This window comes from Sebastes fasciatus, chromosome 7 (genome assembly GCF_043250625.1).
Source record: "Sebastes fasciatus isolate fSebFas1 chromosome 7, fSebFas1.pri, whole genome shotgun sequence".
Taxonomy (NCBI): Eukaryota; Metazoa; Chordata; class Actinopteri; order Perciformes; family Sebastidae; genus Sebastes; species Sebastes fasciatus.
The window spans coordinates 19,186,157-19,205,727 of NC_133801.1; the positions used below are offsets into that span (position 1 = coordinate 19,186,157).

Consider the following 19,571-nt stretch of genomic DNA (forward strand, 5'->3'; position numbering starts at 1 on the left):
ACCTGAATGAACACAGGCTGGACGCTTGCATGGTCAATCTGTGTGTAATCTAGCCTATGGTAGAGATAGCCAGGCTGCTATCGGGTCAAACCTGTCATTCCATAGATATCCTTATAGAAATGATTTAGCTATATAGGTCTCCATAGCTGCAGCAGTGACAGCCACACCGGGCAGCATCAGCATCCCATTACCCCGGGACAACAAAGGGTCACGTGGGGTTAGCGGAATTCGGCATGCGCCTCCACTCGTTCACGGGACCAGCAGCGCTTAGGACAGGAGGTCACCTAATCACCTTGCCGAGCCATCTCCGAGGGAGGAGAGGGGGAAGCGAGAGGTGGGGAGTGGGGGGGGGGGGGGGGGGGGGGGAATCAACTTTAAATTTGCAGTGATGAAAAATCAATAAAGCAGTAATTGCTTGGCTTATCACCGTGCAATGAAACAAATTGGGAGGAGAAGGAAGGCAAGGAGAGGGCTGGCGTCCATGCTGCACGCCAGTTTTTTTTTGGCTGCAGCGTGTGGAGCTGAGCGTAGCACGAGAGAGGGAGAGAGAGAGAGAGAGAGAGAGAGAGAGAGAGAGAGAGAGAGGAGAGGAGTTTGGGCTTCAGTGGGCCAAGGCAAGGAAAAAAGGTCTCCTCGTGATAATTAAATCTTCTCACACTGATTTTCTGCCAAATTTATTTCCCCGGGGACCATAACTCTGATTCAGTGCTTACAAGCCTTGCATAACTAATCATTTCAACGTGGGGGGAACCACAAACCTGAATGAATTGGGAGGAGAGAGGAGAGAATAAAAAAGAGAGATGGCTAGACTGAATGTGTGGCACTATTCATCTCCGAATCAATCATTATTTAGGCAGGACAAAAATCAGAAATAAGTGTGGAGCGTCCTTCTGTAAGACTGCGTTTGAAACAGACCTTTAAAGTGAAGGTGTAATTGATTGTCTCTTTTACACTTTCTCCGCAGAGCTATACGAGCGGAAAACATCCTTTAGTTCCTGGAACAAATAGAACCCATAAAGCCAATGAAGTGTCGGTTCAATATTCCTCTGACTGTTCCTGGCATGATTGTGTTGAACATAATAACACAACAAATAAGGCCATTTATCTGAAGTAACGACAGGAGATGAGGCTAACTCCGCTAATCAATACCGAGTCGATACAAACCAGATTTTCTTACATCAAAATCACTGAGACAGATCTTTCTTCAGCGCAGAGTGCACAAGAGCAATACAGTGCCTTCCCTGGAGCCCCGAGGTAGATCATATAGCCGGTGGAAAGAATACAGTTTAGAAAAATGCTCTACCCTGAGAGAGGATGCTGGGAACTATAATTATAGCTTGGTATAATTCAGACACTCTCCTTATTGAATCCTCATGTTTTAGTTAATGTGATGAGATCATGGACACCAGATCACTCGTGTTTACCAGCGGATGAATTTCACCGCTTGTCCTTCAAGTGGCAGCCTGAGCAGCAAGCGATGCCGCTCGGCGAGGTAGCGTGGCACGCCACACCATGGCCCCGGTAATTAAAACATTTAAAGCAGAGCCAGCCCCCCCTGTGCTCCCGGGGTGTGATATGGGGGTCACGCGCCTGTAGATTCTAATTTGCGCACCATTTGTATTCATGACAGGCACGTGCTAAATATTTAACAGCAGCCCGGCAGGAGTTTTGTATTGTTAGGCTTTCCAGGTCAAATAATTTGATTTCAAGGCAGATTACATTAAGCGTCAATGTCCAAGCCACCACTCTCACTTGCCTCTCATTTCCTGTCTTTTATTACAGCCGAGATAGGCCAGAACTGAAGGGATATGGCTTTGGATTATACAAGAGCTTGTTATCCGTGGATTAGTTATTATTTTCAATTAGAAAAGGGATCACATCGTTTATTATGGACGCACACACCCACACCGGTGTTGTATGCAGACGCTTGCATGCAGAGCGGAAATTTTAGCTGACTGACAAATTGTTTAGTGGAGCATGTAATCACTCCTAACAAGAGAAATGTTATTTCAAACAAACGACGGTGCGGGCACACGCGCCCTTAATGATATTTCACTTATATTGATTTGACTCCTACACTCGGCGAGGATGTGTTTTCTATATGTTGAACAAGCGAGGCAAGAAATCCAGACATTTTCTGTTTCAGCCGAGGCCCCGTGGTGACTGACAACAGAGCTAGTTAAACGGTGATGAGGCGTTAATGGATGCTAGGTCGAGGAAGTGAGGGGGGGTGGGAGGGGAGCGGGAGGGGGGGTCTGCGGCTGAATATTTAATGGTCATATAATTCCTGAACACAGACACACACAGTCAGGTACACACCCAACCCGTGACCTGTCCTACACACCGCGTAATTAGGGAAACAGTCCTTTCGTTTAACTGCCAAAAGAGCAAACGGTAGGTATATATTCCCCTAATGATATGGGTTAAAGAGCTATTATACGTCTCATTAAAATATATGATCTCCCAATCTGGTGGTGGTTTGAGGTAATGGGGACAGAGCAGCATAAGGGCTAAAATACCATCCGCAGGCTATAGGCTAGTGTCCAATCCATATCTACATAATTCTGTGTGTTGGAGAGTGGCTGCGCAAATGAGAAGATGTTTCTGTCAGTGACACACGAGCGAGAGTGTGGGGATGAACTGGGGTTATCGAGCATTTGACACCAATTTGCTGGACATTAAGTATATAAAGAAAAGCAGGAGGAATTAACACAAGGTCTTCATAATGCCTGAAAACACACACAATCAACCCTCCTGACACCTGACTCAGTTATCGGTACAATATTAGCGAGGAGGGTGAAAAGGAGACATCTCACTTTCTCATCATATTTTAAATTCTCTCTCTTCTTTTCTCGGCATCAAACTTTGTCATTCCCATTTGGACTGGAACAACATCTCATAGTCTTTGAACAGACGTGCTTCTGTGAAATGAGCTACAAATAAATAAATACAAATCAATAAGAAACATACTACTAGGGCTGAACAACATGATCTGAAATGGTTAGATGACTGATTGAATAGTGGATCAACAGAAAATGAATCAGTAACTATTTTATAATAGTCAATTATTATAATTTTAAAAGGAAAACGTCCACTGGCACCAGTTTCTTCGTAAATGCGAGGATTTTAATTAGTGTCTATATGATAGCAACCTGAATATCTTTGGGTTTTAGATTATTTTGGTTGGACAAAACAAATAATTTGAATACGCAAATAACGATGGGCAATGCAAAATAATTTTTCACTATCTTCGGACATTTTATAGACAAAAAGCTTAATAAAGAAAAATAACTGGCAGGTTGATCAATAATGGAAATAATAAGTTAAGTCTGATGTATATTTTCTTACTCATGTTGATTCCTTATATCTTTGTCCAGTTTAAAGGTCTTCATGATAACATTTTTATGTAGATGAATATTTTTTTTTAAATAATACATACACAGAGTCTTTAGAAAGGCGAATAAAAGTATGGCTTTTCCTGAAAAAAATTATCATGATTGTGAATTAATCATTCGAAACATTTTGGCGGGTCCAAAATGAATGTTTAGTTTATCTTTGTGGAAGATATCTGACGTTTGGTTCCCACTTCTAACAAGGCCTGTGAGCCAATAGTAAAACGAAGTTGGTATCACGCGGTATCTCTGGGTCGTCAGTTAGTGTGGAAAAAACGGATAAATGGCTGAGATTGACGGTAAGTGTCTGGCAATGACTTGTTGTGAAGTAAATGCAATGGAACGGGGGAGGGAGAATGTGACATCTAGTGGCCGAATGTTATCAATAGCACTTTTAATCACGGCACTTTATTACTGCGCTGATTGGTAGGTTTAACTTCTGGTTAGATATCGCAAGTTGTCACAAATTGTCAGTTTATTTATTGATATTTATTGAAAAGCATGAACATGAACTTAAGTTAACTACTATATGTGCCCAGATTTATTTAGTTTTCTTTATTACCTGTTCATTGAATTACTGTAATATGTTGTCTTGCATTGCAGTATGATGTTTATATATTGGGAAAGGTACAACATGAGTGAATTTACCAAAAAAAGGAGGGTGGAAGCACTTTGATCTGACTATAATGAAACACAAAGCAGGTTCTCCTGACGCACAGGTAGGTATAATAGTGTCCACAAGAAGTAATTTGATATATTTAGTTCATCATCCAGCCCTACATTACTACAGCACCACCACACAGTAACTCTGGTTATACGCCGCCTTCAGTAAAGTGCCAGCTGACAGCACAGTCCACACAAACAGACTGTGTTACACTGGCAGTCAGTCCATCTTATTATAGCTGGACACACTATGTTAGCTAAAAGCCTCCTGGGCACACAAACAACATCTCTCAGCTTTAATAGCCTAAACAAGGCATGCAACTAACAAAGCAACTATCCTCCCCTCTCATTCTCACACCCTTTCATATCACTTGTTTCCTTTTTCAACCACTAGCATCATCTGGCTGCCCTTAACCAGAGAGCCAAACACTCTTTTTAAGTGGAAACTACTTTGTTAACTGATGACCACAGGGTCAGTTATTGATCCTCTCCCTTCTCTCTCGCAGTAAACCCTGCTGATAAAAACCCCTCTATCCTCGCAGGGCTCCGCAGTATGCAGCCACAGTTCGCTACAATAATAGCTTGCATATCACATGAATCAGATCTCGGTGGTTCGATTAGGGCTAAACTAACTCAAACACATTGCCAGTCAAGGACGTGAATCTATTTATGAACGAGGAGTGTAGGTGGTAGTGTTCTTCACTTCTACCCTCCGTTCTCTTTAAAAGGTTTTTCTCATTTCAGCTGACTTAACGGTTCAAGTGTAAACTTTCTAGTTGCGTTGACCTCTAAGAGGCCCTGCGGGGAATAAGGAGACCCCTGGTGATCTGCTGTTTAGCAGCAGCAGCAGCAGTGGCCCACCTCTTCCATTTTAGCTGTGCTGCGATGAAGGGCAGAAGAGGATGGAGCTGGCTGCTTGTGTCTATGTGTGGATGTTCATGTGTATTTTGTGACCGTGCCACTGGCTTCTTTCGCTACCGCGGCAAGGGCAAGTCGTCGGGGCCACTTTGTCGAGCCTCTCTGATCTCACTTCATGTGTCCCCCCGTGCAGCGAAAAGGAATAAAATGATCGTCCTCGAAGGCAGCGCCTGCACAGCATGCCGTACTGCACCGCTCCACTACACAATCAAGCACAACACCTTATTTCACACAGAACGAACAGTTGGAGTGAGGGAGCTTTGAGCGAAAAAGAGTCCAACGGAATCCAAAAAAAGGCAACAGTGCAGCGTGAACTTAGCTTAAGAAAGCTATTTGATTGGGAGACTTGCTCAGTTGCCCCAAGCGAGGCACTTAGTCACCACTTTGGCAATGCTTCCACTCGGAGAAGAGCGAAGCGGGAGAAGGGAAAGACGTAGAGAAGAGGGCAGGAGAGAGGTGGAAATGGTTGATGAGGACAAATGGAAGTGGGAAGAAAGAGAGCATGTTAGACAGAAAGTAGGAGGATAAAAACTGAAAAAATGAATAATATTAATGTGAGAATGGTGGAGAGGCTGAAAGAAAACAAAACAGAGTGAAATAGAGAGAAGGAGGAAATAAATTCTTCCCAGAACTGGGGGACCAAAGCGAGAGTGCAGGGCTAATTAGTTTCTGATGGCTGGACTTTCATTTGGCTAAAAGGTCAGCTAACTTTAAAGGTCACACTCTGCTCGATGCACAAAAAAAATTACACGAAGAGTGAATCCAGCGATATAAAAACACCCACACTAGAACAAATTATGCTACTACACATGCCTGTGTGTGCATGCACATACACACACAGTGTAGTTGATAACAGCACATTTGATATTCTCATTTTATGTCATGCTCTGGTCAGAGCGGGGACCAGGGTCATTATTCTATCTAAGGACTTTTATTACTGCCAGCATATCCACTGCAAATTACTCTTGACTTTATTTGAATGTGCATCGAGATAATCTTTGTGTGTATGTGTGTGTCTGCACACATGCCTATGTTGGCAGGGTGAATTTACTGCCTGCAATGCTAAGCACATTTCCGCCTATGCATCTTTATGTAGATTACAGCTGTGTTAATAAAAACTAAGGAGTGTAATCAGCATCTGTAAGCTCATGTTTTGCAAAGTATAGATGAACTGCGAAGGAAGACTTCTCGTTTACAAGACGAGGGCGCTTACGTTAATCTGTTAATGTAAACCTATTAGAAACGTTGCAGAGAGGGCATGGACTACTATACTGCAATACCTGACACAAGAAACAGGAGCCGAGTCAAGGCTTTCCAAAACTAATTGTTGCACTCACATTCACAGTCATGACATGGAAGCTTTATAAAACTTGTTTGTTTTTGGATAAACATGCTCCAGCTTATTTAAGACAGAAGTTGTGCATACAGATGTTTTAAAGCCTAAAAAAAAACCTTTTTTTGTATTTTGTGTCCATGCTCCTTAAAGGTAATATTAATAGCTATTTAATGGAAAAAAGCTAACTTGAATTATTTCATTGTTATCTTACCAGCAACTTTAATATTGCATTTTTGTAACATCCTATGTTTCATGCGTTTTGTTTTTAGAGCAGCTACAGCTGGTTTGGTGTTGGTGCCAAAGTCCACATGTTGGATCTGTGACACACACACACACACACACACGTGTATATTTACTCACCTTCCTCTAGTTTCTTCCGGGCCTCTTCCTCTCTCTTGGCTACTTTGGCCTTCAGCACCTCGTCCGTCTTAGCTTGAAAAGAAAGACAGCAGCGTCAGGAGCGGAGCAGAACTTCATGAACATCATAATGGTTTTATTAAGGGAAACATTTACAGTATGTTTAGATAGATTCATTGAGATATTAAGGAATTCATTATGATATATGATTATATATTTGTACTGAAAATAAAAAAAATATTTAAATTTGATGATTCCATTTTAAAAAAACATATATTTGTACGCACAAGGCACAAAATCTATTTCTGTGGGAGACACTTTGATACTCATCAAAATGCAAAAAACACCAGAGAACACATTGGATCAACAGTAAGCGTACAAATCAACAAAAATATGAATCATGCCTTTCCTCTCCTCCCCCTACCAGACAGCACCCTTCTCTGCTTTCCCTTCATACCCCTGTAAAAGTCAGCGAGTCTTCCAGAGAGGTGTTTATCGTCTCGGCATAATGAAAAGCTTAAGAGAAAGTGAGGCTGCGGGAGTAAACACTCGTCAGGGCATTTTAAGCATCTCTCATCGTGAGCCGTGTTGTCTCGGCTCCCTTTTTCCTCCGCCTTTCCCCCTGAATAATCAAGATGTTAAGCCACATTAAAAAATATAATGCCGTGTATGGCAGGACTATCAATACTGCCTCTAAATTAATTACATTTCCGTTGCGGCGCATCATTTATTTCGCAGCGTTAAGGCCTCGGCGGAGCCATTCGCCTTTATTGCTATCTCACTTGGTTGATGAGTGAGCTATGTAAAATTGAGTCTCCAATATCATTACACTTAATGAGTTTAAACTTTGAGAGAGAGAAAAAACAGAGAAACAGAAGAAGAGCGAGACGGGGGAGGAAGAGAATGAGAGCACTGCACTGTTTTGGGGAAGTTAATACAATATAAGAGTGGGTGTAAGTGTTTGTGAGCGCTTACAGAATGTTTGTGTTAGTGCACGGCTGTGGGTGTCCGGATGTGCTTTATTGTACCACTTGAGATGTGTGTTTTGTGCACACGTCTCGTTTTGTGTCCGATTGTGTGTTACACTGCAAGCAAATACATAAAAATACAACACATACATCATCTGTGTATGTGTGTGTGTGTGTTTGGATGCAGGAGGCCATGGGTTGTGCTCGTCTCTCTGTGACTGCGGTGCTGTTTTTGTTCAGTAATTGGCGTAGACAAAGAACCGTCACACTGCTGTTACGGCTGGTTAAGTCTGGAGGTTCCGCATCTTTACTAACAATGACTCTACATGGATGACTGAACCTTCCTCCACCTCCCTCAGCTTGTGTGTGTGTGTGTGTGTCTGTGTGTGGGAGCACGCCTAACCAAATCAACAGCAATCAATCTATTTCTCTTAGTTAACACAGTTTTAGTAAGAACTAAACCACGGGCTGCACCATCCTGCATCTCTTTCGCAACTACATTCATGACTTTTCTTGTCTGTATTTGTGTGCGTACACCTGTGTGTGTGTGTGTGTGTGTGTGTGTGTGTTTTTGTGTGTGAACTCCTCTCTGTGCTCCTCAGTTCCCTCTTTTGCTCGGGGCTACCGAGAGGCAGGTAGGAGACGGAGCGGTATCGGTGTTGAAACGGAGCGGGGAGGGAGACGGGGGGGGGGAAAGAGGAGGGAAAAAAGGGATAGATGGGGGCCATGTAGGAAAAAGGAAGAACTGACAGCGAGGAACAGACAAAACAAGCAGAAATAAGAGAAAAAGCCGTGCACACAAACATGTGCACACAAACAACAGGAGTGATTTGTCGCCTCTTTTTGTTTGCATGTTTATCCTCCACCTCTATCCCTCCATCCCCCACCCCCAACAGGTTCTCTCATCCTCTCGCTCTCTTTTCTCTCCTTCTGTTTTGCCCTCTCCCACCCCAACCCGTTTTTTTTTTCATGCTTTCTCTTCCTTCTCTTGCTCATCTCTCCAGTACACTGTGCCTGGGGGCGATAGCAGCAAATCAAACTGTTTATCCATCTCTCATCAGTGCGCAGCCTCACGGGGCTCCTGCCCCCTCAAAACAATGAAAGTAGGCCTGAGCACTGAGCCAGGGATACGATTTAATTACATCAATAAAGAGTTCTGCTTTTTAAAAAAAAAAAAGATAAAGTACAAAACAATACATTACAGCAACACACTTTGCTGCACTATCATGAAAAGCCTGTTAAAATTACAGTTGCATGTAAAAAAGCCTCACAGCTGTGGCCATCTAGAAACACAGGCATGTCTGTGTGCAGGGGCCGCTTATTGGAAGTATATTTCTTGGCAACTTAGTGGCTCCAGTTCATTGTAGGATAATTCTGTGATGGACTTTTATTAAAGCGGGTAATAAACGGCCGGGTGTTGGGGAGAGGAGCGGCCTTTCACTTCATTTACACTTCGTTCAGTCTTGGCTGCAGGGGCGGAGGGAGAGGGGAGCGGTGGCAGCGGGAAGGGGCGGCGAGCGTCAGTGAAATCGCATTGTGATTATGAGTGTAATTGCAGCTCAGGGGCCCAGGGGCCATGTAGCTCTGATGGCGCTAGAAGATGTTTTATGCACAGCAACAGAGAGGAAGAAAGTGAGAAAGAGAGAAAGAGGAAGAGTGGGAGGGAAGAGGCAGGCTGCCAGCATTTTTTTCCTTACAGAATCTCCTCTTCTATCTCTTTTCTCTTCCCTTCTTTCTTCTCCTCCTCCCCCAACATCCTCCTTCACTCCTCTCTTCCCCTCTCCTATTCTCCTCTCTTCTCTCCTGTCCTCCTCCCTTGGCAGGATTAGCTGGGTCTCGTTAGAGGGGAAATGTAATAATGCTCCCACCAGGTGGAATCGGGCCCGCTCCATTATCAGCCGGGAGATGGATGGGCCGTGTAGGGCCGGCGGGGGCCACGCGCGCACGCAATTTAGATTCAATAAACTGGCAAAGCAAGACCCCCAATCTGATTTATCTCTTACACGCCGCCAATGCTTGCTGCTACGATGCTGATTCCCTATTACCACTCAGAGAAGGACTATTCATTGGATGTAAGGCACAGCAGTCAGAGAGGCTTGTCGGGGCCCCCGGGACGGCAGCAAAACAGATACAGCAGAGGGTTAATACGTTTACACACAGATAAGCAATTAAATCTAAGGCTGAGGTGAGTTATAGAGTTATTAAGGAGGGATTGGAGGGGGAGAAGGGAGGGACAGAGGGTGAGAAAAAAGAAGGAGGGAGATGTTATTCTGCACAGGAGTGTGCAGTAGCTTGGGCCTTAGGCTGCATACAGTAAGTATTAGAAGTGAGAAAGGCTACCATATTATAGAGTTCATGAGGTGAGAGAACAACAGAAGAGCAGCAGTCTGCCCACATTGTTCAATAAACTCAATACAACACTTACAAACTAGCGATGCTGAAGACAGAGGTCAACACAACAGTTATCCACTTAGTCTGTGTGCGTTTATGAGTGAGTGTATATATGCAAGTGCATGTCTAAATGTAAGCGTGTTGGCGTAATAGGCATATTCATATCCGCCGTGTGCAGAACATCACATTCGACTTTGTTTGTGCATGCGTTGCGAGAGGCGCAGCGATGTTAGCGGTGCTGGTAGTGGTGGGTGTCATTCCGGTCCAGCCGCCAATCAAAGTGAATCTGAATGTCAGCAGGAGAGGAGGCGTGATAAATCAGCCTCACACCCAACGACAAACAGAATATTAGAGGCAGCGCAGCGCCATTGGAAAAATGTCCCTTCCAATCAGCCGAGCACTTTACAGTGAAGCTCAACAGCCGGGCCTCCGACCAACGCTGAATAACGGAGAGACGGATAAGACGATAAATAAATAAATAAATAAATAAATAAATAAGAGACAGACAGGTTGGAGGACAGGCAGACAGACAAACAGACCTGACGAAAAACAGCCCTGACAGGCAGAAAGACGAGACAAAGAAACATAAGAACGCGATGGGGCAGAGAGGACAGACAGGTAGACACACAAACTGACATACTGAGAAGACAAGACAGACAGACAGAAAACTGCTGGACAGATAGACAACTAAATATTCGTGAACCTGCAGCAACAATATCGCAGTATAAACAATGCCACAGTCCCTCTGTGAAGGAATGAAAGGCCAATTACGCCCACCATCCATACAGAGATTTTCATGACTATGAAATACTATGATCTTAAAGATAAATAAGTGATGAATTATTTAATTAGCCACATATCATATGTTGCTTTTTTTGGCATGTAACTTCAAAATAAGTGAGGAGGTCACAACATCTACATCTGTTAGTTGGCAGCCGTGAGAATAACACACACCATTATGGCTGATGTATTTGAACATTCAGGCTGACAATACCAAGACCATCGAAGTATGATGAGTGCAAAGTCGTAACCAAATGACATTCAATTTCATAAATGTATATTTTGGATGTTTTAGCTGGTCGTATGCAGAAGGCTTCAAATGCCACAAAGAAATTATGGCTGCTTAAGAAAGACCTGGCGCCGAGAGGGATTCAAACAAATGACCCAAACCTACACCAACATGAGGCATACAAGATCATCATGCAGCTTTTATTAAAAAGGTTGCAAACCTAACTTTACATCGAGTGTAAAGCAAACATGGATTTATGGATAGGAACTGAATTAAAGAGCTATGACTAATTGACCAGATAACGGCAGCAATTTCTATAAAACCAGCCTAATCAAAGATATCCCAATGCAATTTAATTTCCAATATCATTTGGCCCTAGTGCAGTTGTTCTCAACCAGTGGTCCGAGGACCCCCAGGGGGTTGAGAACCACTGCCCTGGTGGACAAGACAGACAGGACAGATGCAGTTTTACTGCACAGCTGCTCCACCAATAAGAGGAACTTCAAATTTGGTTAAATCTTTTTTAGCTGTCAGGGAGTTAAAAAATGATCTGGGATGATAAAACTGTCATTTGTCAAGTTTGAATGCAGGATGCATGAAGGTTAGAGTTACTGCTTTTCTGTGACACAGACAAAGAGAGGGACAGTGATGGACTTAAATCAGAGGCTCGCTACTAGTCTTCCTGGGATCCACATCAAAGCTGGGATCACATTACGGTACATGTATGACATAGATCAGGTCAGTAAATGTAACACTCAGATGGGGGCAAAGTTTACAGAGACAAAGTCTAGCTAAACAACTGGCCGTGCATGCATTGTAATGGTACTTTACTTACAGGTTCCATGTGAATTAGTTAAAAACTACCCAGTGAACACCACTGCATCATTCTGAACTGATAAATGTTCCTCATCTGACCCTGACCAGGGCATCTTAAGATTGATCCAGCACTTCCTCAAGTTTCAGCTACTTCAGGTGAAAAAAGTTGAACCATGAGACGAAAACCCACAGTATCTGATAATGTAGAGGTTAAACGGATCATGGGAAGAAGCATCATCCGAAGCAACCACTAGGTGGCACAGCACACAGACAACACAGATGGGAGGCTCCAGCCAGGCCTTGCTTTTATGTGTGTGTGTTTAAATGCAGGTGCCATCAAAACCAGCTCACCCAGACCTTGTAGCCGTAAAGTATAACTTGACACGGGACATATCACAAATGTACCTGCATGCTGATTGGATGGGCAGACATGAAGAGATGCAACATGAAGTAATTTAAATATTTAGCAGTAGAAATACATAAAAACCATCCAAGGGCAAACCTGCATTACAGCAGCAGATAATGTTTGACATTGTGCAAACTTGTCCTGAAGAGAGTCTCCTGACAACAACAAAAAAAACACACACATGAAAGTGTTCACTAAAGTGCTGTGTATGAATCAGTGCGTCTCCGCCGTAAGAGTGAATTCCTTCAGGCAGAAGACAGGAGCCCTGAACTTGAATGATCTTTATCGCAAGCTGCTGCCCTCTGCATCTGTCATCAGGCTGATTTAACGACAAGCCATGAAATATTTACAAACTAAACAATTAGAGAGAGATATCTTACAAAATCAATCAATTATTCATCGCCAATCGTCTGAAAAAGCTTTTGTTTTGTTTCGCGGCTATATTCTGATGCTGGGGGGGGGGTGCATCAATTAGGGCCTGTACTCCTGTGGTGTTGCGGATGCTTCAGAGAGGAGTGATCGCCCTAAATGAAGGAGCCAGATGCAAGATGCCAGCACTGCATGCTGACACAGTGTTGCGGTAGATGAGCTTGATAAAAAAATACTCTACACTATGTTATACATGAGGTCAGATGGACAATTTGAATCATTCATGTGGATGTGTGAAGAAATGAGACTTATAGCTACACGCGATATGTCAGAATCAAAACTCTGGAGTCTTGCTTACGCAACATTTGTTCTATTAATTTTTAAAACAGCCTCCTTAACTCTCGACACCTGGGCCCCAATGTTTGTATTTTCCTACTCGCTACGCGATCATGCTGAGATCGCATCTGTCAAACTCAAAAGAGCTGAGGAATTAAGAAGACATTTATCTTATTGATAAGAAAAACAGGAGGTAACTCAGTCCAGAGTTCATTTTATACTACAAACTACAAAACACAGACTCATACAATTCAAATTCATATTTTATATACAGTACGTACCAACATACGATAGATTGGATGCCAACATCTTCCTCCCTGCGGTGTACACTGTCCATTTCTACAGATATAAGGTCTTCTGCACATGCAAACATTTTCGCTTGACTCATATTTAACCAGCTGTCAAAGTTGCCACCGTAGCACTGCTTCTCCATTCTCATTATCAAAACAACTTCAGTCAAACTGCTTCTCCAGTACCGTCACCCCCACACGCCAACACGGTCATGTAGAGGGATCTATTTTAGAGCTAAAACCATTGGTCTACCAGAAATTAAATCAGCAAAAATTTTCATAATCAATCGTCATTTTGCAAGCAATAATGACAAAAAAACGCTGGTTCCAGTCTCTCAAATGAGACGATTTCCTGCTTTTCTTTGTCGTGATAGTAGATCATTGGGTTTTAAACTTTTGAACAATTTGAAGCCATCACCTTGGGATCTTACTTGTGAGCATTTATAACTATTTTTATACATTGTCCAAGACCAACGATTAATAGAAAAAGTATTCTAGAGATCTATTGGTAATAATTATATTAGTTAATTGCTTCTACAGCTGCAACATTTAATCAATTAATCAATTAGTTGTCAACTGTTAAATTAATTAATTGGTTTGAGTATTTTTTTAAGAAAAACAAAAAAAGTCAAAATCTGATTCCAGCTTCTTAAATGTGAATATTTTCTGGTCACTAAACTGAATATCTTTGAGTTGTGGACAAAACAAGACATTTGAGGACGTCATCTTGGGCTTTGGGAAACACTGATCGACATGTTTCATCCTTTTCTGACATTTTATAAACCAAACAACTAATCGATTAATCCAGAAAATAATTGACAGATTAATCAACAATGAAAATAATCAGTTGTAGCCCTAGTTACTCCCCTAATCTGTAAGTAATGACTAATTACTAAAAGCTCATCCCCATAAAGACACAAAACAACTAACTGGCTAAAAAATGTCTTGGTAGACCAAGACCCTAATGACCAATTAGTCTACTTGACCATGAGAGGACAGCCCAATAACCCGGAGCGCCATATTGTCCTGTGTGTAGCAATTCACTTAGGCAGCTACAATAATCCTCAGCTCCACGTTCCAAACCCCTCTGCATCACACAACGCTCGGCTACAGACAACACACTGGGGTCTGGGTCTTATTTCCTTTGGGCAAAAACCTTGCATAGGAGGTCTTGGGTTGAGAGCAGGTTTCATGTGGGGCAATAAGCAGCTGAGCAGTGGGGTCTTCATGATGCATGTGGGTGGCTCGGGCCCAGCACCCCAACCTACCCTTTAAACCCAAGGGCGAAAGTGTATCCCCTGACTCTGCACGCTCAGAGAAATTGAGGCCCCGGACCACGAACCTGAGAGGGAAACTGCAGAAAAGGTGGGGAGGAGCAGAGGCCTCCAGCGGTCAGGGAGATCAGAGAGGGAGGTTACTCTGAGGACCACGCACTGACTGCCATGGGGCTGCACACACACATAAACACACCTGAGGAACACACACGGATGTCCACATATTCACATACTGTAAGGCATAAGAGCACATCACACACACACACACACACACACAAAAGCCTTAGGGGTAACGCCAACAACAAAGCCTCTATACCAGGTCACACAAAGTTCAACCTTGAAACCTCACTGTGGAAATATCATATGTAAATGCTCTTGCCTTTACAGTAGATATTGAAATGTTACATTAAAGTGTGCGTTAGCAGTTATTTTATTGGTTTGCTGGGAGGGTGGGCGTGCCTTTTAGATAAATACAAAAGTTCTGTCATGAGAACTTCACTGAGATGAGTGGGTAAGTGCATAACGAAGGTCTTGAGAGGGCAATCAGACCAAATCCATAATGCAGGGATCACACGGTAAAATATTAAGCATCTTGGGGCCTCTGAATGACATCTCACCCTCAACTTCAACCCTGGCATGTCTCCACATTTTTTTCCTTCCCTTTCTCTTTAAACACTCTCCTGCTTCTTTGCATCCTTTCCTATCTTGTAACCTTTGAACAAGGGTGTGTGCTAGGTGCTAGAGAAACCCCGTTTACAGACAAATCCCTTGTAGGATACTAAAAATAGGTTTAGCCCACCTTTGGCTATTCATGCCAGGCTACAAATCACACAAAGAGAGATGCTACAGCTAAACAGTGATGGCATGTTTCAAAAAAGTGCCCAGTACAGTATTGTATTTTCACGTGGAGGTTAAACATTGCATGGCTTTTGTATGAAAGGAGTAGAAAATAAGTTTGCATATGTTACTATAATCTGTTAGTAATACGCTTAGACTGGCGACAACTGTGTTTGTGTCACCCAAACAGCAAGTAGCTGTCTTTTGTGTCCAGAGCGTCTGCTCTCTCTTGTTGGCATTGGATTTTTTGAGGAAGTACATAAAAGAAAATTCAATTGTTGTGCAATAAATTGTTGGTTAATGTCTGGAGGCATTCATTTAGACCATATTTATTTTTATCTAGGATGCACAGATCCAAATTTTTCAGTCCCGATAGCGATACCTTGGCTTTGTATATCGGCCGATGATGAGTACCGATCCGATACCAGTGTTTAATTAATAAGCTGTATGCCTGACTGTGTGGAAGTGACTGGGATCATTCTTTTAAGGCAACATCAGGCTTGACTTAAACATTGCTTTGCTAACTTTGTAAAACAAAACATAACAAATAAATACACATATAAATTTACTGAATTGTTATTTACTATTAAAATATTAAATCATACATCATAAACTTGGTAAAAAATCTTAAAAATTAACAGGAATTATTTACATTAATTACAATTTAGGTGTAAACACATTTTTAATGCAGCAACAAATTGGTCGAAACTTAAACAGGAATTAAAATTCCAGTATATAATATATAGTATATAAACATAGAACTGAATTTAATAGATCGGCCCCATTGTCACCGATACCCGATCCAGCTATTTGAGTCAGTATCGGTCTGATATCCAATCCGGTATCGGTGTATCCCTATTTTTATCTGGAATGTTATTTATCTAAATAAAGAGATGAGGACACATAGGGAAAAGGGAGAGCAGCTTTACTCACATTTTATGACTGAGAGGAGCCGGCTGATAGGGACTAAAGCCACAAGTGTTACAACAAGAGAACATAAGGTCGCACACCCTTCAAATGGCCTTTGCTACACCACATCCATCGGCACCAAATCTGAGATCTCTCAGCCAGCTGTCGCTCCGCTCTCTCTGATGCTGAACTCTCTGTTGCTTCATGTCTCACAGCGCTCCTTGGAAAAATGGAGTAAGTACTTTGCCTCTGCACGTATAAGTTCCCAGTTAAGCCGGCTTTTCTCCATCAAGGTGCTCCACTGGTCCCACCATATATGTCTCCTGGACAGGAACTGATTACAGTTCATTCCACCCAACACCGAATGGATGAGTTGTACATTATCAGGCTACGCTTTACATTAGTAATCGTGCTTACATTCATGTGATAAAGTGTCCTTATGACTGCAAGGACTAAGGCAGATTTAGCTTTAACTCCAGTTTAGTTTCCCACGGGATGAACAGCGATCTCCTGGGGGAAAGTCCAGTGTTTGTTTGAACTGTGTCATGAACTGGTCTGTTTACCTATAAAACCTTCTGTACTATTCATATTCATTTAATTTCCTATAATTACATATTATAATTATTGGTGAGTAATTAAACAAGAAGGTTGCACATTGCATCATCATTTTGCAAAAATGTCGCTCAGATTTTAGGGCCACACGGTGCAATCCTGGTTAGAATGAATTGTACATGTGCTGCAATTTCAGTGCAAAAATATGCTTGGCTAGTGTTTGTGTGCGTGTATATGCGTGTGTGTGTATCTGCTCATCTATTCCAGAGTGAATGCACTTGAGCGTGTTGTTGAATGGTGGAGAATAGGCTCTGGTTCCCCCGCTGAAAGCCTGTTGGATGCCATTGTGATGGCACACCACTGTGTGTGTGTGTGTCTCATGTGTGTGTAGTCGTGGTGGTGGTGGTGGTGGTGGTGGTGGGGGAGATGGGGCTAAGTCTATCAGGACCCCCGCACATGAAAGGTAAACTGGAGCCGCTAATCGCAGTGCTGACACAAGGAGGTTCAGGAGGGCGGCCACTTAGAAAAGAAAGGCAGGAGAGCCGGGACCCCTGGCAGCGTCAATAGGGCTCAGCACAACTGACCACATTACAGGAACAAACACACACACTGCAGAATAGACACACAAACTTGGTGGTCCCTGCCTGCTCTTTGGTGTGGACTGTGTTCATGTGCATGTAATACTTCTCCAAAAGACTGTATTCATTTTCTTTTATATCTTTTACAAATTCTGTAGAGACACAGCCCGACGTTGCCGACAATGTATTTGAATAAAGTGTTTGATTTCTATTCTTTCTTAAAGAAATACGTGATTGAACTCCAAAATGACACACTCTGAGGGACAAGGTGACTAATGCAAGGGCCTGATAACAAGGTTCAGAAAAATGCAGGTGAGAGCGAAGGAATAAATAAAGCAAAGCGTTACAAATTGAATACAAGTTCAGGGACATATTTGGCAATTAACGCTAAAATGTCAGCTCAGGAGAAACGATGAAGGGAAACAGAAAGACAGTATGCATGAGAGAGGGAGAGGGCAGGCTGAGAGTGGCACCAGGGAGACGGGGGAGACGGGGGAGACGGGGGAGACAGCCTGGCCGCAGGAGTAGTAGAAACAAATGGGGGAGAGAAAGGAGCGAGGGAGATCGTACAAATGACAGCCCCCCCCCGAAGGTAGTGTTGTGCACTCCCTTCTCTCTTCCCTCTTTCTCATCTCTTAATGCTTATTTTCATCACTTTGCTTAAAATATTGATAATCAATTAGCACTACGTCTGTTTTGCTACAGAATCTGTGTCACGGTCTATCACTCTGTCAGAGCCAATTCGCCGCTCATTCAAAGTTCATTTTTCCTTGGCGTCTCTGTGCCTTTGGAGGAGTCATTACGCGGGGAACATAGCCCGGGGTGCAATCACCTATTCTCTTTCATTACTGGGGAGATGGAGAAGGTGAGAGAGATTATTAGAACTTTGGAATGATCACAAAGCTCCACGCCGCCTGTCAGATCCCCCCTACGTGTAATTCATCTGGCCTCGCTGCCTCCCCCCTACACCCCCATTCCCTCCTCCTCCTCTCCCTCATCCCTCCTCCCCCAGCCTCAGCCAGGGGTTTGGCCACAGACATTATTCATGAACATCTGCAGCGCGCTGAATATTCCACAGCCTCCGCCGTGATGAAAAGGGAGCTGCCCCTTTGACTTGAAAATTAACATGCCGGCACAGAGATTATGGACGCGCCGTTTCATTCCAAGCCGAGCTGGGCCACGCTGAGACCGGGCCCGAGCTGACGGTACGGGATGGGCTGAGCGAAGCGGGATAGACGGGACAGGTGCAGAACGTGCTCTTTGTAATGACGAGGTGTCCGTTTCGGTGGGGAAATAATCAAGTTAATAAAAGTGTTTTATTTCAAAGCAATGAAAGTGAGCATGGTGCAGGTGGTTGCACAAACACGAACCGTCTACGCATCCGAACACTAAAATCAGACATTCGTAGAAGAGTTGTGGTAAGGTTGCGCCAGTGGTGGACAAAAAGTCTTCAACTCCAGCGATAATCATTATCTCAGGTACATTTTAACACACATAATCACTGCAAAATCAAGTGCTCTGATTAATGTGAGAAGGGCTGAAACATGTATTTGTCTGTAATAAAATGCAATTCAAAATTTCAAAGTGGGGCTGCAACTACTATATATTTTCATCATCGATTAATCCTCACAATGGAGAAGCTGGGAACAGACTTATTCAATTATCAAATTAGTCGCCAATTAATTCCCTGTTGACCGATTGATTGATTAATCATTGCGGCTCTATTTCAAAGACTGGTGGTAAACCTGGAGCAAAGCTAAAACGCTTCCTCGTAAACATCTCATTGCACCCTCTCACCTCTGTGCATCTCTCTCTTTCATTCTCTCCTGGGTGTCTCCACATGAAAGCTCAGCCTGAGAATGGAGACTCTTCCTCTCTCACACCAGGAGCATCACCGCTGCTGGAGAGGAGCCAAGCATCCTCGCTCTGCCCCCCCCCTCTCTCATGTCTATGTGTAGTGTCCCTCGTAAAACTCCCTGCGTCCTCATAGACACTCAGTGGACAGTGGCGTGCATCACAGAGAAATAATTATATGTAAAAGGTAAACTCACAAGTGCAATAATCATGTGATCTGACATACTCATACTGTTCACAAAGCTATAACAAATAAAATAACACAACTTTATGCTCTGTTTGCGTCTACAGTAATGTCAATGAGTACTTTGATTCA

General features: G+C 43.0%; 1 protein-coding gene across 1 annotated transcript in view; it reads right to left on the minus strand.

The window, feature by feature from the left end:
- The window catches only part of rsrc1 (arginine/serine-rich coiled-coil 1), a 132,640-nt gene that overhangs the window by 18,741 nt on the left and 94,328 nt on the right, over window positions 1–19,571 (minus strand). The window contains exon 7 of the mRNA XM_074642044.1: window positions 6,670–6,741. Within this exon, the coding sequence (XP_074498145.1) occupies window positions 6,670–6,741 (72 nt within the window). The remainder of the gene's footprint in view (window positions 1–6,669; window positions 6,742–19,571) is intronic.